This window comes from Amblyomma maculatum, chromosome 2 (assembly GCF_055883805.1).
Source record: "Amblyomma maculatum isolate TAMU_Amacu chromosome 2, ASM5588380v1, whole genome shotgun sequence".
Lineage (NCBI taxonomy): Eukaryota > Metazoa > Arthropoda > Arachnida > Ixodida > Ixodidae > Amblyomma > Amblyomma maculatum.
Genome location: NC_139345.1, coordinates 158,196,221 through 158,219,448, shown reverse-complemented (window position 1 = coordinate 158,219,448; position 23,228 = coordinate 158,196,221). Strand labels below are relative to the sequence as shown.

The following is a 23,228-nucleotide window of genomic DNA, read 5'->3' as shown; positions in this document are numbered from 1 at the left end:
AATGGCTAACCCAGGTTTCGCAGCCTTTCATAAATGAGACCTCTCGCGTATTCTCGAGGACCACGACATATCTGTTTACCGAACCTGTAAACACTGATTGATATGCAAGCCAGGTGTATTTACTCGTAAATGCCCTTATTATTTTTCATTTTATTACACTGTCCTTTCATGAAATATCTGTTTATCGAAGTGTAAAAGTATTATTAGTACATGCGAAGCAGATGTATTTCTTCGTGAATGTCAGGATTTACTTTTATTTTCTAAAGCACTCTTCTTTCTTTCTAACTCGGGCAGCAAAAGTACCAACAGGGCCGCAAGAGCAGAAAGTGCCCCGACAAGACGAACCAAGTTGTCGTATGAGCCCATGCTGTCCCTGAAGAAACCTGCGATGGAAAGGGAGAGTCCGTGTTACCAGTGGACATTTTTTTTTTTTCAGAGCATTTACATCGAAGCAGAAATTAGTTTGCACGTTATCTCATGCGTTGCTATGAATAACGAAACACTGCGCTTTTCCTCCCGTGTGTCACAGCTCGTAGAACGTAAAATGTGGAAGTATCATGGAGCAGTACGCTTACCACGTTTGCTATGGCAACGGCCATTGTGAAGACTTTACTCTCAGTATGTGCAATTAACTTGCATCTTTGTCGGCAACGTTTGGCGCAGTCTTTGATTCGAACACCGTTGTTCGAATCGAAGTGTCGAGCTGTTATGCAGGAACAAGACAACAAGCGGCAAAACTGCATATATATATATATATATATATATATATATATATATATATATATATATATATATATATATATATATATATATATATAGTGACGTAAAAAATTCTCTCTCTCTCTCTCTCTCTCTCTCTCTATATATATATATATATATATATATATATATATATATATATATAGAGAGAGAGAGAGAGAGAGAATTTTTTTACATCACTGGTTATTTGTTGCTTTTTATTGTGCACGGTTCTGGCAGAGAAGCTGCTGAAAGCGTTGTCCTAATATAAAACACTGCTTGACCCACCACACCATGGTCATAATGCAGTGCGCGTATGATAGGGGCAGTGCATATCATTGATTGTGGGTAAGTCCATTCAACATGCAACAGCACAAAATAGGGGTTGACTATGACATCAGCTGCAACGTGGCTGAATGGCTGCTTCAATGTTGTTGCAAGCAACATTCTCAGAGTCCCTGTACATCATTCTACCGCTTGAAAACCACTCTACATTTGGGATCCAGGAAGAAACTCGGGGCAAAAAAAAAAAGAAGAAACATCTTCTAGTGCATTAATCAGTTTCTTGCTCTGATATATTTTGTCAAGCTTGCTGCAGGAATATAGTCTTGCAGGTGTCGCATTTTAGTGGAAAGTTCCAAGCTCTATACTCATATTTCGGATGGGCTCCGAAATTGCGGGCTCCACCGGTAAAATACCAGAAAAGGTGACACTGAACTCACTACGAGTGCACGGCGGGTTAACAGCTCGCATGCCAGTACTTTGTATGTATTAACTTTATGAGAAGAATAAGTACCATAAGAGTTATACGTTGAAGTGAAATATAATAAATGGATTCATGAGTTCTTTCGCTATTGATAGCTTGTAAAACGTTCCCATGAGGCACTGTTTTTAGATTAAGGAATTATTTTTAACTACTTTGAAGACGTATGAAAGCTAACATACGCAATAGTTCTGCGCTTACCTGTTGTGAATGGCGTGGCAAAAAGCAGAGGACTGGTAACGAGACCAGACGCGTCCCACGTTATGGCTACTCTGCCTGCACTGCTTTTAAAGACGGCACTCTCTGTGGCCGTATTCTGAACTGCTCTGGCAGCAGAACTATTGAGAATGACGTTTTAAGGTCAGTCAATGCATAACCGGTGATTTTTTATTGTAATACAGTGCGCTAAATAGTGGCCATAAAACAGAAAATTGTCATAAGTTCTTTCACCTTGCGAAGTTGCAAAATAAGAGCCTGCACTGATATCAGCTGACACATGGTGCAATATCTGCTTTTATTCTGTTTCAAGCAATGTTGTCAGAACATTGATTTCGAGTGCTCTACACCACAGTGCGTGGAACTGCTCTAAATATTGCATTCATGATGAAGGTCGGCACCCCCCAAAAAAACAAAAACATGTATATATATATATATATGTATATATATATATATATATATATATATATATATATATATATATATATATATATATATATATATATATATATATATTATATATATACAAGTACATTTTCCGGCGCTTTGCTCGGTGTTTTCTTATACGGTTTGTTCTGATATACACTAGCGAAGTTGTCTTCCGGAGTCGCATTTTTGCTGAAATTTCATGATTTCACTGTTATACCTATATGTTGGGCACCGAAAGTGGGTACACCGCGGGTAAAATTCCACCGAAAGGTTACACTTGGTCCAGGCTCTTGTGTGAGTATTTTTCAGGTTAATCGCATGCAACGAAAATAATGAGCCAACGTATGAATGAAGTATTGTAATAACTAATAGGAAACTCATACACGTTTTGTTTCCCAATTGACAGTTGGTAGAAAGCGCCCATGCACCGTCGCTTATATAGTTTAAATATAAGGTTGCCTAGCTCGAAGCTCTGTGGCCACTGAATGCGCATTAGACGTACGCTTACCTGTTATGGACGGTGTGGCGAGAAGCAGGGGACCGGTAACGAGCCCAGACATTCCCCATGTTACGGGCACTCGGCTTGCGCCAAGGCAGTCAGCAACGAGCACCGGTGAAAAAGACACTGTCGCCGCTAAAAAGAAGGACGCCGTTACCCAAGCCAGCATGAACTGCATCAAACCACGCGCGAACGTCGTGGCGATCAGGGTAGCCGAGAGCAGGGCGAAGGTGAGCGCAGCGAGCACACTCCGCTTGAGGTAGCCTCGGTCAGCGAGGAATGGTATGGCTGCGTGTCCGAGAAAAAGATCGCCCGCGGCACAGTAAGTGCCTATTAACTCAGCGTGGGCGATAGGCACCCCTTTGTCTCGGGCATAGTCGACGCTTATTGAACGGTTCAGTACTGCCCAGTAATTCATCACCATATTCTGAAACACGAGAACGTAGAACCTCGGGTCAGCCAAGAGCGTCTGTACATGATCATAGCAAGACTTTGTAGAATATATTTCAGCAAGGTCGAATGTGGAGCGTGCGTCCGTGTGGGTGGTCGGATCCCCACTTGACTCGCTACTCGGCAATGAAGAGCTCGTCTGTGAAAGAGAGTGTTTTCGCAGGCATAGAACAGCGCACCCCAATGTTCGTTGCGCATCCAAGTTGTCCATGCTGCCCAATCTAAGGTTCCCGTGGCCGCTTTCTGTACTCAAAGCTGACGAATCACCGTTGATTTGGAAGCAAACACTGTCATCTGTAGCTTGACCATCACTGTTCTCCTGAACATGCACCTTGCCATTAAGAGAAGTTTCACCGACATCCTCGTGAGGAAGCTTGCGCAAGCTAACTACATAACAAGAATGATGTTTCCCACTGTTACATTCCTTGGAAGATGCACTTGTCTTGTACAGTGATGAATTTAGATTGCAGTCCCCTGTTATCGACCGCGAAGGAGGCAAGCTTTCCACGTTGTTATTGCAGTGAGCCGAAACAGCACTTCTACGCCTGAGCTTTGGTCGTCGCAGCAACAGCATGAGAGCAGTTACGTTCATGAGGAGCGCTCCGCAAATCAGCAGAGCTCCTCTAAATCCGTAGTGATTGTTTAGCTCGGACACCACAGAAGGAAAAATCAGAACGGAGAGCGTGCGCCCCGTGTCCTTGACTCCCATAGCCACTCCACGGTTCTTCCGGTAGAAGATTCCGATGATAACGGCCATTGTAGTGTCCATGATTCCGGTGCCCAAACCTGCGTCAAGGGCGAGGAATCAAGTATGAAAACGATTCTATGCTTATCGGCAAAATCAGAGCTGATCCCTTCTCACCCGAGCCGGTAACGACGTTTTGCTTGTCCATTCATTGTCGCGTTCGGTCTCACCTCTGGTTACAACTTAGTTTTTTAATGCGGGACCGGCATACCAAACACTTCCACTGAAATTTGGTGTTGTTCTCTTCTTCAGATAGCTCTGTTCTCGCATTCAGCTCCTGTTGTAAAGGGAATACATCATTTCATAGCGATTGGAAAGCTAGAGATTGGAAAATGGGCAGCATTAACACACGTCATGTATGCAGTGCCGTCCTCCAGCTTTGCATGGCCGTGAAATAAACAGGCCTAATTCAATCCAAGAACTGCGTCAAACCACGCGTGAACGTAGTGGTGATCAGGGCGGAGAAAAAGCTTGTGGAGAAAAAGCTACGAATATTGCGCCATGCTACGTGATTGGGAAAACCCAGCGACTAAAGAGTTGCCTGTCCGCTCCAGTGGAGCATTAATCTTGATTCAGAGCATTATTCGAGCTGCGAGCGCATTCACAATGTCGAAGACTGCATTTCGGGTTGTAAGTAATTGCACTTTGGCCTTATAGTGGGTGGTCACAAGAATAATGCCTCGAAGGAACATTTTTGGCAAAAGGAAAAGGGGCTAAGTAATCGGGCAAATATCACACCGAAAGACTAGCTACCACAAGAAAGAAGGGCACAAGACGAGCGCTTAATCACAACGAAGCCTTCATTCGTAAAACCTGCGGTAAATTTAAAGAAAACAAAATCCTGTGTCATTCTTTTTTCTTATCCCTAGCATGCTGTGCGCTGTTTTTTTAATAACAATATTTACCAAGTCGCCCAACTCAACGTTTTAGTAATACTTCATGTTGTTCTAGTTTTTTTTTTTTAGTTTCCTTTCGCCGGTATATCTGGATGTTTCTGCGGCAACTTAAACTGAGCGCTAACGATCACTGCGGGATTTCGTAGTTCACAGAGAAGCAAGTATTTCTGCCGCTATCTCCGCCACCGCTTGCCCTTTGCTCTTTCCGGGTGCGAGTCCGCCGAGTCAACACTTGATTTAAGTACTACGTCTCTGAGTTGGTTTTTGCTTACGGCATTGTCGCTACCACATCAAATCTGGTGGAGGTGCTGAAATCATTCTGTAATGGCGGCGGTTTATCTCAGCTAAGCCTGGTTATATCAGTGAAAGCTTTGTTATGCTTCGATCGTTATGCTGTGTTGCTAAGACAGTTTAGTCTCATTGTAGATAACTTAGTTTACACAGCGGAAACTTCATTAAGCATGGTCACACACGGGTTGTCGTGGTTCAACTCATCAATGAATGCTTGCGAACGTCAAGGAAACGCAGCGGAAGGACTAGTTCCAGCGCGCAATTTCTTCATGGTTGGCTGCGAACTTCAAGGACACCACAGCGGGCTCTCGACAACATGAAGATGCCTAGGGCATTTTGAAGGGGGAGGCCCCAAGAGGCGAGCCAGATTGGTAGCGGTGGCGGTGGTGGTGTTGGGAAAGGGTACGCAGGGGTAAAGAAGGCTATGTGGCATTGTTTTCTGGCAATGCTGTATATTTGTGGATATATAAAAATTCATAATTACGCAATTCGGCAACATTACGTTAGGAATCCTTTACGTAGCAGGGAATGTTCAAAAGACGAATACAATCACTAGAGGACTGAGAAGGAGTGCCTCGCGATCATATCGGCCATGCCCGAATTCCTCCTGCCTATACGCTCGACTCTTCTAGGCAGTCAATGAACACCACCAGGCTACCTGCTATCGCGCCACTTTGAAAGACTCCTCCTGCCGGCTTGACAGGTGAAATCTGCGTGGCTAAGAATTCATCCTCGTGCTCTATTATAGTTTGGCCGCAAGATTTCAGGTGCAAACTACTTATCACGGAGGTAACCCCAGAATATTCATTCGAAGGAAATACCTCTTCACATCCCGCATTATTCAAGCGTCAGTTGTCTTCCTTTGCCTTAAACAAAACTTTCCCAGTGAAGAAAAACTACGTACCCATCAGAACAAAATTGCTTCTTTTGCAAAAAAAAAAAAAAAGCATAGAAGAAAATATGCTCACGCCCAATGATGAGCCGACAGAAGGCATCTCGGGTTTACGCGCGTATTTCGACGAATCTACAAGAACAGCAATTGACTGTGGTTAGCGGCCGAAGCTGCACATTGAATGAAAATGTGCCGCGTGCTTTGCGACGTAAGAGGTTCAACACCAGACCAGCTTGGCTACAAAATTGCGTATCACCACGAACTGAGCTCATACAGCAAGTTTAGATGAATCGCTTCTGTTCTTTCCCAACTTCATGAACAGGCAGCAGATAGGCCATTGTGGCCGCCGATTATACCCGCTATAAGCTGAAGCAAAAACTGTACCAAATAGTACTGCTGTGGAAGTAGCCGAATTAATTGGCTAACAAATCATACAAATTACGATGACGCGGCACGCACTACACTGTTCGAGATCGAGTTCAGGGTTAGACGCTGATTCGCCGTCGTGGACGAAGCGAACAGCTGTCACGCCAGTGCTTCGGCCCGTACGAAATTATTCTACGAAGTCATTACCAGTCAGGCCTCATACGAAGTCCCTCCTGATTGTGCGAAAACAACATAGTGTCATCGCGCACGCCCAGAAATTGTACATGTTGTGCGCCTTAAGCCGTATTATGCCCGCTCAAGGCCTTTTTATTTCTAGCTTTAATATTAATATTTAGCAATATCTCTTTATTTTACAAGCGTCGAGGCAATGTCTTTTCTCAAAGTGGAAACTGTGCGAATCACTCTAATGTTTATTTGTCTCTGCAAAAGAACCACTGGCCTTTATTACTTTGCTTGTAGCGTGCAGAATGATCTCGATAACTTTGTTCGCTCTCACAGTCACCTAGACGCAGTTTTGTGACTTTTTTTGTAGGGGGATATGTACAGAGATTTATATAGAAGGGTTGCAGCTGACAGCAACTTCTTCCATATTCTCCCGGACTGTTCTGGCTTCATTTCGCCGCTTGTGTACATACTTCTGTGCCGACTTTAAGCTGAGCGCTGCCGAATGCAGCGGGCCTGCATAATTGGATCACAGATAAACACATGTGTAAAGAGCGAGCTGTTCGCGACATCTGGCTGCAAGAAATAACACGCGGTTGAGCATAACCGCCAGTCGCTTGGATGGTGCGCATGCATGTGCGCTGGCTCAGCGTATACCACCGAGCAGACGAGGTCACGAGGGCGGTTGCGGCAGGAGGCGGTTGTCAGCACATGCGGATGTGCGATGACTTTGTTCGTGAGCACAGACCTATTACTTTTGCCTCTCCCTTGGCCATCGATGCGAACTACTGCGATGTCTGACGATGGCAAGCTTACAAATGTGTTTGTTTGGCCAAACTACGCTGCGTTTCGAGCAGTTTAGGCTGACGGCGCCAGCTGGCTTCTTTAATTGCGCATATCGGGAAAGAAGAGACGCGGCGCGCACGGCTTGTGGCCAGCCGGCTGTACACTGGCGCAGTTCTTGACAGCCCTGTACTTTCTTTAGAGCGGCAATTTGAGAAAGAATTTGTTCTTGCCAAATTGCACTGCATTTCAAGCAGTCTTCTCATGCATGCCTGCAGGTTTGGTTGTCAAGGTCACGCCTACGTGGCATGTACTCATGCTCCTGTATTTGTATGGAACCAAATAAATGTCTTGATTTAACAAAGCACCTTCGGCGTTTTCTGGAATTAAACTCAGTCGCAAAGGTAGTGAGGCAGCTGCGTTGAACGGTTGCTCAAGAGCACATAAAATGTAATTTTAATTTTGCAATACCGAAAATAAATAGACGAACAATAGTAGACCATACAGAATACAAGTAATGCGTACTGTGCACCGCAGAGGGTAGCGTAAGCTATCAATCAAACTGCGCGCACCTAGGATAGGAACGTAATGTTTTCACCGGCCGGCAAGGTGCATCGCAAGCTATAGCATTCAAACTGGGTGCGCCTGACACATAAACCGGAAGTGGTTTCAAGCTTGAACGCCATCCGCTTGGTCAGAATTGGTTCACTACAGTCAGTTGGGCTGCCTGGCCATACAGGGGCGCCCACGTTTCACCTGCTTACTTTCTCCATAGTTGCTTATTTATTTACGAGAGTAGTTTCCAGGCCTAAGCGTGTATATTCATTGTTTGCTTACCGCAATGTCAGCACCTCATGAACTTAAGAAGGGAGCAGTTTTTTATAGTTTTCAGTATATTTTAGCAGTTATTCTGCAGTTATCAGTGACCAACGGGGCCGTCAACTATGTCGCACAGCGCCAAGTAACACACGTACTGTTCAATAAGGAGAAGAATGCACCCGAGAATACTTATCCTTACCATGCAAGGCTCCCAAGCACAGTGCCATGAGTTCTATGCGGGTAACAAAGGATGCTGCAATGACGCCTGTCCATAGAAAAACGCTTCCGATCAGTCCAATCTCAAACACGGGCAGGAAGCGCTGCAAAAGTGCCACGACAAGACCTGTGAACGAAAGAGATACGTTACATGTTGAATAAATAGCTAATAGCGATAAAGAAGTAAAAAATCCTTCTTGAGCACAAAAGTACGCTTAACCTTAACGCCATGAAATATGTTAACATCGAGTGTATTGTAACCTGGTCTTAATATTAAAATGTTGCACTTGTAAAAGCTTTACGTTCTCTTGCTGTTAATATGCGCTGGTTGCGGCGGTACGAATAAGCTCCTTTCATTAATAGTGTGCAGGCAGCGAATACGGGAGAGAACATAAGAGAAAGTGTTACAAAAAGCGGCAGGTCGGTATTAGGTAACTGAAGATCTGTTAAAGCATGATCGAAGCACTACGCTTCAAGTCTTGTTACTTTCAGACTTTGCCCTTTGCCCTTTCAGACTTTGCCCTTTCAGACTTTTCCCAGACTTTGGTATTATATAGAGCTTGTTTCAAGCCCAAATGAATGATAAAAAGTAGCATGTCTTCAAAAAGGCAGTTGATAGGCACGAAAAAGTTTATACGATATCTTTCTGTGCATAAAAAGTAATTGCTAGTATAAACAAAACAGCCTTAGACTTCAGTGATTCGGAGAAACAGGCTCGTTTTTCAAACTCGTGCTTTCACATCACATCATTCACATCAGGTTACCAAAAATGCCCAAAATTATAAAAATGCTTACGATAACCGCAAAGATAAAGCGAGGGCATTCTATTCGGCCGTCGCATTGTGCGCTCCCTCTCGCCAGATGTGACGCATCACGTGACTGTCGCAACCGCTCCAACATTAGTTCGAAAGCACTCAAACGCTGGCCACCTCCAACCAAGAATCTTGTCCGATCTTGCTTGCACCGTTGCTCTGATTGGCTAAGCTGTTTCGTGCGGCCACAACCACGTGGCTTCGTCCGGGATGGTTTAGCGACTCCACAGCGCGTGTCTATCTACCCGACAGGTCTTTCAAGTTCGCCAGCCAACAGAGACTGATCAGAGACTGGTCAGCGATTGACCACTACTTCGCATACTGCTTCCACGCTAACAAAATAATTGCAGAGGATTCGAAAAAGTGGGGCTCACACCCGGGTACCCAATTCAGTAGCTGAGCGTCTCAACACTGTGCCCCGGCGGTGGGTGCTTTGCCTTGTTATGTTAGATTATCTGTACTCACTTATGGGGCTGAAACGTGGAGGCAAACCAAGAGAGTTCTTATTAAGTTGAGGACAGTCCAGAGGGCTATGGAACGAAAAATGGTAGGGGTAACATTAAGAGATAGGAAGCGTTCAGAGTGGGTCAGAGAAATAACTCAAGTTACCGACATTCTAGTGGAAATTAAGAAGAAGAAATGGGCATGGGCAGGACATGTAGTGCGAAGAGAAAATAACCGATGGTCGGTGAGGGTAACAAACTGGATTCCAAGGGAAGGAAAGCGTAGCAGGAGGCGGCAGAAAGTTAGGTGGGCGGATGAGGTTAAGAAGTTAGCAGGGGTCAAGTGGATGCAGCTAGCACAGAACCGGGTTAAGTGTAGAAATATGGGAGAAGCCTTCGCCCTGCAGTGGGTATAGTCAGGCTGATGATAATAATGATGATGATGATGATTATGGTTAGATTAAGCATTAATTAATTAAGGAAGTTTAGGCAAGTTAAAGGTCGCGCGATTTGATGCGGCCGCACAAGATGGCGCCGCAAGTAGGACAAAACCCGTATAGCCTCCCTGATCAAGCGCATCATGCTACCGGAGCTAATCACGAAGGCCATGATTAAAGCTCCGCTATTTGACACGACGGCTCTCAGATGGTGCCGCATGTGTAGCTGAAACTCCAGTGCACCAGGACCATAGCACCACAGTGGTTGTAAGAGTTATGAGGTGGTTATCGTATAAAAATAACAATTACACCGAGGTAAACGAAGTAAAACTAAAACAAAAGAAAAAAGCTCGTGGGCTATCGCACTATAATATGTTTAACAGAGATAACCCCTGTCAAATGTTTAAACAGCTTCTATACTATTTCGCGGAGGTGAGCCGGTCTCGGTGCTTGCAGGCGACAAGCATCCCTTAAGCAGCGATCTCTATTTGCGCGACCTGCAGTAAAATAATCCAGTTTCTTGACTTAGCGGAAGCGCCCTAAAGCCGGCTCAAAGCTGTCCAAGCAGCTTATCCTGAAGCACAAGCCATTAATATCGTTGAGCGTGTAAAAATCTCCCTTCTAATCATCCTCACCGCATGTGGAACCACCGCTCTCTTTTTAGTTGATGATGAAAAAATTTTATATATGGCTCCCACTCGCCAAGATATAGAGGTTACTGTTATAACTATACACGAGTCGTATACCTTTACAGAATGAATTATCACCACATTTAGCAAATATGTATATTTTAAGAATTGCAAAAGAAAAAGCAGAAAAAAAAACCGTCGAGCTGTGCATACCTTTAAAATAAATGTTGAATGCTAATAAATTTTTACTTTAAGCTTTGGCTGTTATAATGCGCGGCAGCGGTGGAGCACAGCCTATATAAATGACAGAAACCGAAAGGGAGCCACAGCTGGCCGAATTTTCGCCAGCTAGCTCGTTCCATTTTCCGGATCATGCCCTTGGCATGCAAGCTCGAGCAGCTTGAGAGCTTACTGCTGGCGTCTACACTCCAGGACGATCAGCGCTGCAGAAAGAAGTTGGTGAACATTTTTTCGTGTTTGGATCACGTTGCTCAAGCGCGAGCTGCAAATACTAGAGTTGTTCGCTGAGGGGAGCAACAACAAGGTTGCAAGGGCTCCACCTCATTTAGAAGCGAAATAGTACTTCTCCCCATTCAACGGGTACTTCTAGGCTGTTGCTGAGCTACAGACCACGCCAAGAAACTCTTGTCCTTTTTTTTCGCAAAAGTGAAACAGATTAACGATCCGCTTGACTCTGCAATGATAAAGATCTTGAGAGTCAGAAAATGGACTTGCCATATCTCTTGCCGAGCTGACCACCCGTGGCAACATAAGCTACCCTGCAGATCATTGATGATAAATTTTCTGATAAATCATCGAATGCCTCACTCTGGCGAACGTTTCGTGCAATGGAACACGGTCGTCGTTCTACTGACGCAACAGCAACAGCATGCTTTGCGGCTAATCTGTCGCCTGGCGATTTCGCCAAAGAAGCTGCTCGAAAATTTTTCCCAAAATACGATATACTGCCTCCTTCAGCTGTAAACCTTAATTTGGCAGGTATCCCTGCAGACGCATGGAAATTACCATCTGCTGCCGACGCAGATGGAATTGCGAGCCCCTTTTCGATGTGCGAGCTGCTGGCTGCAGTTGACGATGCGAAACGGAAAACAGCGCCCGGCCTGGACAAAATTCAGTATGAGGTTTACAACAACCTCAGTACTGCTGCACTTCCTCAACTACTAGACACCATAAACAAAGTGTGGCTTGATGGTGTCGTACCCGAGAGCTGGAAAACCGCTGTCGTGATCCCTATTCCCAAACCTGGGAAGCCTCCAACGGACCTCGCCAACTTACGACCAATCTCCTTAACATCAACGCTTTGCAAGCTCGCAGAGAAAATGCTAGCCACACGACTTTCTTGGTGGCTTGAACAGCACGGTTTTTATCACCCTGCTCAAATTGGATTTCGTCCATACATAGGTACAGAGGACGGGTTGGCTGTCTTGGCATCAGCAGTCCTATCATCTACCCGCAGCCGCAATGTACGTACCATATTAGCAATGGATGTTGAAAAGGCATATGACAACATCAGTCATGCTGCAATCCTGAATGCCATTGACATGCTTCATCTCCCTCCGAGAGTACGCACTTTTGTCGCATCATTTTTGGACGGAAGAAAATTTGCAATACGCCTCAGCGGTGACACTGTCGGCTCATTCGTTTCACTACGTGGCGTGCCCCAGGGATCAGTATTGTCTCCGACGTTGTTCAATATTACTTTCATCCCATTGGCGTGGCGCTTACATGATATCCCTGAAATCAAATTTCTGCAGTACGCAGATGATATCACGGTGTGGAGCACTCACCATGATCTTCTCACTCAAGAGGCCGCCCTTCAGTCAGCATTGGACGTAACCTCTGATTACGCATCCTCCATTGGCCTTCAACTTTCTGTGTGTAAAACTTCCTACACGTCAGTCGCCAACCGCTGGGGAAGCCGTAAACTTGCCTCAAATCCAACTCGTCTCTCTCTATCAGGCACCCCAATACAAGAAAGTTCGAGCCTGAAAATTCTGGGCTTAACAATTCACCAATCAGGATCAGCGACTGCTTGGCTCTCTCAGGCAAAAAAGCAAGCATTTCAAACTATAAGTTTAATAAGAAGAATTGCACCTAAAACGGGTGGCGTTGGCTCGTCTGTTGCACGCCAGTTAGTGAGGGCGGTTCTGCAGCCCCGTATTGTTTACCAGGCCCAGTTCCAGCATCTTACAAGGGCACAATGGGATCGCCTTGAAACCGTAAATCGAGAAGCTATGAGGACCATAGCATGCCTCCCACGAAGCACACCGGTCGTAGCGTTACAGGAAAATGCGCAGCTCAACACCATCGATGAACTGGTGCAGCAGCGTCGTGATGCTCGCAGACTCAAGGCCACTTTGTCACATTCCACGCAAGCACTGAGGGCGTATGCAACGTCACACATTATTCTTCAGCCACCTGCGCCAGTTCTTCCTCCCTGGAAATTTATACAGTTAGGAGACAAGCCAACTGACATCCGCAGACCGACGTCTGCCAACTCTGCATCGTTGCTACGCCAGAGATTTGAAGAGCAAGATACTAACCTACTGCCTCAAGATTCCATAATAGTGTGCGTAGATGGAAGCCTGCAAGGCTGTGGGGCCACAACGGCAATCTACTGTCCACGGAGACCTAGCCTGAATCAGACAACTACGTTTCAGCTTTCGGAACCACTTACATCTTTCTGCGCTGAGCTTGTGGCAGTTCAGGAGGCACTGTGCTCCGTGACTTCTATAACCATGCTCCTCACAGCCCACGTTGTCATCCGCACTGACGCACTTCAAGCAGTACGTCTGCTCCGACGTGTCAGCCGCTGCCCTAAAATTTGCCAGGACATTCACCAGCTTGCGGCGCGCATCCCACAATCAATACGCATTGAGTGGGTCCCACGGGATCTGCTGCCTTCCCAAAGTCAAGCTGATTTTGCAACCCGCCTCGTGTACCAAGACGCATCAATCCCACGGCTTCTCGAAGTCGCCGACGCTACCCTCCTTTTGTCAAGAAAGGAGCACCTCCGGCGCCGCACACGTGCACTTATCCCTCCGTGTGCGATATCCCCTCCCCGCGGTCTCACCCGTGCAGAGGAGGTTGCGCTTAGGAGGATCCGGGTCGGTGTTGCCCTTACACCAGCTGTAACTAGGACGTGGTCATATTTCCAACACTTATATCCTCGCCCAGGATGCCCGATCTGTAACAACGAAGATGTCGAGGCCGACATCCACCACTTGCTGTGGGACTGCCCAGCACTCAAGCCAACACGAATCCGGCACCTGAGCATAGCTGGCCTTTCAGCAACCAATCTTGTCTCATACGTCACTTGGACGCAGGGACCTCATCATCGCTCACTTCTGGACTTCATAAAATCAGCCAACCTTTTTCCATTCATTTAATCATTTATTCATCCTTCATCTCATAACCTACTGATGCCCTGAGGCAATAAATATGGACTAAAAAAAAAAAGATCATTGATGAAAAGATGGATGGTATTGACTATGTCCGCTGTATCAGGTGCACCGTTTTAGGTAGCTTCTCTTCCGAGGCCCACTGATTGCATTTCATCGGACAGAATAAAAATAATTAATTAATCCGTAATACTAGCCAGTGGGTGGACAACATCGGCTTTAATTTCTTTTACGCCAACCATCTTGGACTCTCTAGCAAACCCTCAACTGTCACGCAGCTGATAGAAACCCTCATTACTGACGGCAACGTGTTTAGATTCTCGTTCTGAGACACCATTTTGGCGTCGGCGTGCCGTGTGTAATGTGAACGAAAATCTTTGTCATGCCTCCGAGCTGACATATTCATGGACACTGATTGTTCGGAAGGTCGCGTGAAGTCAGGAGGATACGCGACGCAGCCCCGTTAGAATCACCTAACAACCCGGGCAACACCTTTCTGATGGGGAATCCAATCAAGGATTCTTGGTTCACAAGTCAGAGAGAGTATATATCTCGAAGCCACAAGTCACTCTCGTACCGCTCCGTTAAAGCTGGGATTTATACGTACCTATGTCGGAAGACCTTCGAATGTGTGCCAATGAGTACGGTTTGAAATAGAGGCACTAATTAAGGCATCAGTGAGTGAGCGAATAGTATTTTGCACGTATGCGAAATTCAGACTAGAGCCATTAGCTCTGTTCCGTCACACTCCTTGAAGCAGAGCTTAAGCAACTCCCCAATTTTTTTCCCTTTCAATAGATGAATAGATGAATGCGTCTGGACCTCTCACAAGCGCTGACTGCTTCTCACATTTGATAGCACTTCAAACAGATACTTCAAGCCGCTGTAAGGTACGAACATTGTCACGTTCACGCACAGTACTTCATTAAATTTTAGCCAGTTTGATGCTGAAATTCAATCAATTTTTTTATGAATTTTGAAATCTATTAAACTCTTTTTACTGCTGTGACAAATTGTCACACTTGTCAACCATGTATGAAAACATACTTCCGACGTGTAAAATTACCTTTCAGTGCTTAGTGTCTCTGAAGATGTTGACTCATCGACGGCTATCGCAGGTGCACTAGCTGTGTGCTGACAGCCACTTTAAGCCAAGGCTCGAGGTTTGTTGCTCAAACCGCGAAATGAAGCGCATGATTGAGAGTGAAATTCATTAACAGAGTGAAACGTAAACATGAAAATCTGTATTTGTGCTCCTTACCGGATTCTAACGCCACTCGACCGCGTATACTTGAACTTTAGATTGGTTACTTGTTATATGGTTATTAGTCCTAAGATGTTTGAGGACAAGGCAGTCCATTTAAAAAGAACATCGCTGACACAAGTTTGAGAAAATGCCGCTGGAAGCACATACTTTTGGCACCCCCTTTTAGGTATTGGGCACAGTTAGTGAGCCCACTTGTCAGGTATTTGTCAAGCATTAAGGTGTCGCAGCGCTGGCAGACAGGGACAAAAGGACGAGGGACAGACACATCTGCGCTGAACTTTCAATTTTATTTTGGACGCTTTGCATCCGCGCATTTATAATTGACAGAAGGGACTGGACGTGCAAGCGCAGTCACAAGACAGATATCGCATTCTCAGCAGTTGTATCGCAATCTGTCCACAATCTTATTAGTCGTATCGCAATCTAAGTACGAAAAGGCCGCCCCACAAAAACGAACGCGGAGAACAAACAGTGAAGAGTCTATAGAAACAAGGCATAGAAGCAAGTAAAAACAAAATGTAAAGATGATAAGTGAAAAATGGCAGTGAAGAACCAACAATAAACAAGGCAAAAATCATGAAAGGCTAAAGATGCATGAAAAAAGCCTAACAAAAAGGCCAGCAAATAACATGCGAAAACCATCAATGAGGCAAAAGATAAAAACCGATAAAAATTCATATAAGAGTCTGCCAGCGCTGCGACACCATAATGGTTGCCAACCACCAACAACTAGCCCAGCAGCATACCCTACATAGGTATTTGTAATCTCTACTGCGCGGATTGCACTCATCATGGACGTGAGAATGTCAATTACCTGTAGGTCTTGGCCATGTATTACATCCTGACATTTCTCTAGTACTGATATATAACGTAGTCATCTATAACGTACTGATCTATAACCTCACTGCAAGTGTCTATACGATATTTCGAGGAGAATGAAAGGCGATCATGAAGATGTCAATAGTTTTCGTCCTTGTGGAAAAGTACAGCCTTTGTCAAAAGTGTAGAGCCCAGGGGTCTGCTTCTGAGCCGTGTAGTGGCGGTGATATAGCATGAGTGGAGGTCGTTCCTATTGGAGAGAGTAGGACAATACCATCGATAGATTCGGAACCCTCGAAATGCAATACAAGCCGCACGAAGTGGCTCAGAAGCAGACCCCCTGGGCTCTTGGCAAATACGTTCGTCATAATGTTCGGCTTTGAATTTCACTTTCGCAGAGGGCACCATATTTAGGTTTTGAGTAAGCATGACAGTTCTAGAGCCGAAGTGTTATTGTCAGCTGAAGGTCATTTTTAGTGTATTTCCTTGTTCCGTATTACAATGCCGCATGCGTGCAGCGATAGAGCTTCTGAGCAGCCCTCAAGTGTGGATATTTCGTCGAAATCAGCTTCCTTTCCACAGGTGTTTCATGACTACCATGTTTTTTCGAAATTCGAAACACGATTAATTTTAGTATTATTTATGTATATTGTGCAGCGGTGGCGTAGCAGTAGAACATCTGCCTCGCAAGCAAGCGGACCGGGGCTCAAATCCCGGTGCCGCGCAATTCTCCACCGCTACAAAAGTACACAAATCCGCGTGTTGATGGAATTGCATGAACAGGTTAGGGATGCGACCTGATGCCGGCGAACAGCTCCGGCAACGCACTCCCTCACCAGGACAGGAGTTGGCCACCCTGGTGCAGTAATTGGCTGCAACCTCTCATGATTAGTTCCATAAAACCCCGGCCCTCAGTCACCAGCGGCTGCGGAACAATTGACCACGGCGGCGGTCACACCTGTGACGCAGCAGGGGGTGCTAAGGATTCCTGGCTCCGCTGGACAGGCCGCCATTGGAAACTGACCCTGGCAACGTTTAATGCTAGAACCCTAGCTAGCGAAGCTAGTTTAGCAGTGCTGTTAGAGAAACTAGAGGGTATACGAAATGGGATGTCATAGGGATTAGTGAGGTTAGCAGGCCGAATGAGGAATATACGGTACTGAAGGATGGGCACGTACTGTGTTATCGAGGTTTACTGGAGAGGCGACGACTAGGAGTAGGTTTTCTTGTCAATAAGTATATAGCGGGTAATATAGATGAATTCTATAGTATTAATGAGAGGGTGGCAGGCATCTTAATTAGGCTTAATAAGCGGTAAAAACAGAACGTTGTACAGGCGTATGCACCTAAATGTAGTTATGATGACCAGGCTCTTGAAAGCTTCTACGAAAATGTATGGAATCGGCAATGCGAAAAGTAAAGACGCAGTATACTGTACTAATGGGCGACTTCAATGCCAAGGTATAGGGAAAAAGCAGGTAGGAGATCAGGCAGTAGGTGACTACTGCATTGGTTCTAGGAATAGCAGGGGGGAGTTACTAGTTGAGTTTGCAGAGCGCAATAACTTAAGAATCATGAATACCTTCTTTAGAAAATGGGAGAACCGAAAATGGACATGGAAAAGTCCTAACGGGAAGACTAAAAATGAAAATGACTTCATACTGTGTTCAACCCCCGCTATTATACAAGATGCAGAGGTAATCGGGAAAGTGCGATGCAGTGACCCCAGGATGGTGAGGTTCCGAATTAGTCTAAATCTGAAGAAGGAACGCAACAGAATGGTAACAAGGAAATCCACCAACGAATTAGTGGTGAGGGGAGGGCAGAAGAGGTCAGGATCTCGCTACAGAATAGATATTCAGCTCTAACCGAGGATGGCGACATTACCCTAGAAGCAATGAACAATAATTTCAGAGATATCATTACTGAGTGCGCTGTAGAAGTAGGCGGTAGGATAGTTAGAGAGGATACCGGTAAGCTGTCTAAGGAGATGAAATATTTGATTAAGAAACGCCCGAGTATGAAAGCTTCCAATCCAACAGATCAGATATAGTTGGTAGAAATATCAAAGCTAATCAATAAGCGCAAGATGGCCGATATAAAAAAGTATAACATACAGAAAAATTGAGCATGCTTTAAAGAACGGGGGAAGCCTTAAAGCGATAAAAAGAAATAGGGCATGGGCAAAAACCGGATGTATGCGCTAAGAGACAAGGCGGGCAACGTCATCACGAATATGGACAAAATAGTCAAAGTAGCCAATATACAGATCTCTACAGATCTGTATATTGGCTACTTCAGATCTATACAGATCTATACAGATCTCTACAGTATACAAAGTGGTGAGGACCGTAATGAGATTGGCGGGAGGGAAAAACTGGCCATCCTGTATACGCAGTGCCTGGTGTCATCGACGGTACCGGAACCATAGAATAATGCAAACATTATCCTTATTCATATAAGAATGGGAACTCTAAGGACCTGAAAAATTACAGACCAATCAGCTTACTGTCTGTTACGTATAAGGTATTTACTAAGATATTCGCTAATAGAATCAGGACAACCTTCGACTGCAATCAAGCAAAGGATAAACCAGGTTTTCGGAAACGGTACTCTACCATCGATCATATCCATACTATCAACCACTTGATAGAAAAATTCTCGGTATATAGCCAGCCCTTATACATAGCATTCATTGATTACGAAAAAGCATTTGACTCGGTGGAAACCTCGGCGGTGATGCAGGCATTGTGAAATCAGGGGTTAGACGAGCCGTACGTGAAAGTGCTGGAAGATATATATAGTGGCTGCACAGCAACCATAGTTCTGCATAAAAAAGTAACCAGATTCCCAAAAAGAAAGGAGTTAGGCAAGAAGACACAATCTCGCCAGTACTATTCACAGCTTGCTTAGAGGAAGTATTGAGAGACTTGGAATGGGAGCAGTTAGGGATAAGGGTAGATGGAGAATACCTCAGTAATCTGCGATTTGCTGATGACATTTCCTTGCTAAGCAATTCGGGGATGAACTGTATATAATGATTGATGACCTAGACATGAAAAGTAGAAAGGTAGGCTTGAAAATCAATATACAGAAGACTAAGGTAATGTTCAACAGCCTCGGGAAGGAACAGAAGTTTATATTAGGTAGCGAAGCATTGGAAGTAGTAGGTGAATATGTCTACTTAGGACAGGTAGTAACCGCAGATCCGGACCATGAAAAAGAAATAACAAGAATAAGATTCGGCAAGCACTCGCAGATTACGACTTGTAGCTTACCGGTATCGCTCAACAGGAAAGTATACAACAGTTGCATTTTACCTGTACTCACCTATGGGGCTGAAACGTGGAGGCTAACCAAGAGGGTTCTACTGAAGTTGAGGACAACCCAGAGGGCTGTGGAACGAAAAATGTTAGGGGTAACATTAAGAGATAGGACGCGTTCAGAGTGGGTCAGAGAAACAACTCAAGCTACTGACATTGTAGTGGAAATCAAGAAGAAGAAATGGGCATGGGCATGGGCAGGACATGTGGTGCGAAGAGAGGATAACCGATGGTCGCTTAGGGTAACAAACTGGATTCCGAGGGACGGAAAGCGTAGCAGGGGGCGGCAAAACGTTAGGTGGGCGGATGAGGTTAAGAAGCTCGCAGGGGTCAAGTGGATGCAGCTAGCACAGAACCAGGTTAATTGGAGAATTATGGCAGAGCCCTTCGCCCTGCAGTGGGTATAATCAGGCTGCTGCTGCTGCTGATGATGATGTATATTCTCCCCCCCCATATAATCATGAAGAACGCGTTTTAAGATCTTTGCATTTCCCAAGGCGTAAAGATACGCTCCACTGAACTTAGGTTGCCAACATCTTATAGAAAAAAGTGTTGGATATACAGCTGAAAACATTTTTGTCTATATGTCGATTGAAACATTCAAACCCAAATATCTTTCCTTTTGAGGTGAGAAACCTAACATCTGTTTTTGCTTTTGAGCTTGAGAAACATGAGGTGCCTTCTTAAATGCTAATATTCTGTCGACGCTAGATGGATCGGTTCTGCTGCAATCTGGGCAGGCACGCCATAAACTGAAAAGCATGGCTTTACGTTCAGACTGTGGATTTTTATCAAAGCACACATAGCATTCATACCAAAATTTCAGAGAACTGGACAGCGAAAAGGTTTCTAGACGTTCAAACCTGAGGAAGACATTACAACTCCCATGGTGGTGGCTGTCCAGGAGGCGACTTCCCTGTTGACACGAAACGCGTCCATGAAGTACACGTAGAACAAGCCAGTTGTGCAGAACATAGCCGTGCAGAACACCAGCACCCCACAGCCAATCAGTGCGACGTCCCAGTGTGCGTTCTCTTCTCCCGGAGCCTCCTTCCACTGACTGCGGTGCGGTTCCTTGTCACACTTGACGACTTCAGGCGGATGCTCTGCGCGTAGCGTAATTGTGATACTTTTCTCAAACGCGCGCGCTAAGCCAGTCTCCGCTGTTAGGTGTAGTTGTGATCCACAATAGCACCCTCCATTTTCATTATGCTATTATCGCTCTGATCGTAATTGGCGCAATAGTCTCTTTCGTTCAGCCACACCTTTCCTCGTCTTCCTTTTCTACCTTGAGCACTCTAACTACTGTAGCTATTTCAGCGGGATGTGCAGTGAAACGATAGGGGTCAGATGTTTTTAAACTCTTAGAAATGTTCTCCGCCATGGCCGGTATACTGCCAACAAGGCGCTGACTAAATGTGGTGAGGCGTGTGACGCAAAGAGAACGTGCGAAGTGCGAGTAGAGTAGAATCCAGGGTAAAGCATTGTGTACGCACAAAACTAATAATTGATTATATACTGCCTCAACGAAAGAACAAAATCCCTAAAATTTAACTGGGCCTCTCCTAAGCGTCAAACTGCTGCAAAGACGATCCGCTGCGCTAATAGAGATTTTATTTTCTGTCATGTCCTAGCACTTGGCTTCAACCATTATATAGCCATTGCTTTGAACGTAAGCGACGAATTTCAGTAGATTTCTTTCACAAAAACCCATTCCGATCGCTCAATACCGGGGTAAGAAATCTTTTGTCATCTATGCGTACATGCGTATATTCCTAACAAGTTCTTTCACGGTGCATTGACTTCCGAAGAGGGGAAAATTAGCCCGACGCTAAAGTTTTGACCTAGTGGTAGGCCTCATAGCGCCGTTAACCCCGCCTTGTCATACCGCGCGAACGTCAGACATCTTCAGGCTGGCGCATTGTTTAGGAAATAAATTATTACATGACGTTCGGTCCAAAAGGCATCACCGTGGTCGTAGCCCAGAAATGTGAAGAACGTTAAAAAATTTCGTGACAGAACTGTGTATGCAACCGTTCTTTGCGCAACATTCGAGGTGGTGTCATAACATTTCACCTCCCATTTAATTAGCCCCCCATCTGCTAGTCAAGATGGAGGCTAGTTTGGGATAGTTATTCTGAACGATGTAATATGTACTTCCAATTGCATGGCGCTAATTGTCAGTGCAGGTGTTTGCTAAATAAAATTACGGGGCCTTTAGCGACTAAAGTAGTGAAAGGCAAAAGCCTGAGTGTCGCATTTGGCTACGAAACTGGCACAAATTAGTGATCCATTAATCCAATAATTAACTAAATAAATATTAATTAATAAAATAAATAAGTAATTACCATTCCATCAGGAATGGTAATTACCATTCCTAGTCATTTCTGTATTTATTAAAATTTAATGTAAATTTAACTAATTATTTATTGCTATGTAAGGGTGCGTTGAGCTCAGGTCGGTGTTCAGGTCAACCGTTTAACTAGCGCGTCAGTCTCTTGCGTCTTCGTCTTTGTCTGCCGTCTTCTTTTTTAGCACGCGGCTTTCGACATACGCTCGTCGTCTTTGTCACCGTCGACAATCACTGAGCGTTGGTGTGACACTACAATTATCCCCGGGAGAAAAAAGAGGCATCCTACCGACTCATGGTGTGGACACAACAGGTGGGTCGTAACAGGGCTTGAGGCGGTCAACGTGCACTGTTTCACGCCCGCGGCGACGCATATCCGGTGTCGGTACAAGCGGTTCTATAACGTAGTTCACCGGAGAGGTCTGGAAAATAACCCGATATGGGCCATGGTATTTGGAAGCAAGTTTGGTAGAGAGGCCGGAAGGGGTGGCAGGAACCCAAAGCCACACGAGGGAGTCTGTGCTGTATGAAGGAGCTGGACAAGACGGTGCGCGAAGGAACTGCTGGTGACCTTGGTTCTGGGTTGTAAATGAGCGGGCCAACTGGCGACATTCTTCTGCATATGCTGCTGCTTGAGAGACGGTGGTCGCTTCGGAGGTGTCAGGGCGATAAGGAAGTATCGTGTCCATAGTTGAGGTGGGTTCACGGCCATATAGAAGGAAAAAGGGGGAGAAGCCGGTCGTGCTTTGTATGGCAGTATTATAAGCGTACGTGACGAATGGGAGAAACCGGTCCCAGTTTGAGTGGTCGGACGCGACATACATGGCCAGCATGTCACTTAAGGTGCGGTTAAAACGTTCCGTCATGCCATTTGTCTGCGGATGGTAGGCCGAGGTGGAACGGTGGTGAATGCGGCACTGCTGAAGAAGGGCTTCAATGGTCTCGGAAAGAAAAACACGGCCACGGTCACTGAGCAATTCTTTAGGTGAACAGTGGCGCAGAACGAGATGGTGCAGGACGAAAGACTGGCGCCGACGCAGAAGGTAAAGAAGATGTTTCTGCGTAGCGGGTAAGGTGGTCAACAGCCACGATGACCCAACAGTTACCAGCTGGAGTGACTGGTAGTGGCCCGTAAAGATCAATACCAACACGATCGAATGGTCGGCTAGGGCAGGGCAAGGGCTGCATCGAAACGGTGAAGTGGTGTGGAGGGTTTTTGCGGCGTTGGCATTCCTGGCATGCGCGAACGTAATGACGCACGAAGCGGTACATACCCTGCCAGTAATAGCGGAGGCGAAGACGAGTGTAAGTTTTCAACACTCCGGCGTGGGCACACTGAGGATCGGCGTGAAAAGCGGCGCATATTTCCGAACGGAGATGCCGAGGAATGACAAGGAGCCACTTGCGTCCGTCGGAAAGGTAATTTCGGCGGTAAAGCAT

At 45.5% G+C, this 23,228-nt stretch overlaps 1 protein-coding gene across 1 annotated transcript; it reads right to left on the bottom strand.

Annotated features, from left to right (window-relative positions):
- Positions 1 to 240: 240 nt before the first annotated feature.
- Positions 241 to 21,823, bottom strand: LOC146200265 (uncharacterized). The gene is made up of 5 exons (XM_084592312.1): positions 21,811 to 21,823; positions 20,302 to 20,544; positions 8,270 to 8,413; positions 2,655 to 3,881; positions 241 to 383 (listed from the first exon to the last, which is right to left on the bottom strand). Exons 1-5 carry the CDS (start codon positions 21,821 to 21,823, stop codon positions 241 to 243), a joined length of 1,770 nt encoding a protein of 589 aa, XP_084448438.1.
- Positions 21,824 to 23,228: the final 1,405 nt, after the last annotated feature.

Excerpts from the sequence above, each read along its gene's own strand:
- LOC146200265 (XM_084592312.1), bottom strand. Across the intron at positions 3,882-8,269 it reads GTGCTTGGGAGCCTTGCATG|GTTTGGGCACCGGAATCATG; the intron begins GTAAGGATAAGT and ends CCCTTGACGCAG. Across the intron at positions 384-2,654 it reads CGCCACACCGTCCATAACAG|GTTTCTTCAGGGACAGCATG; the intron begins GTAAGCGTACGT and ends TTTCCATCGCAG.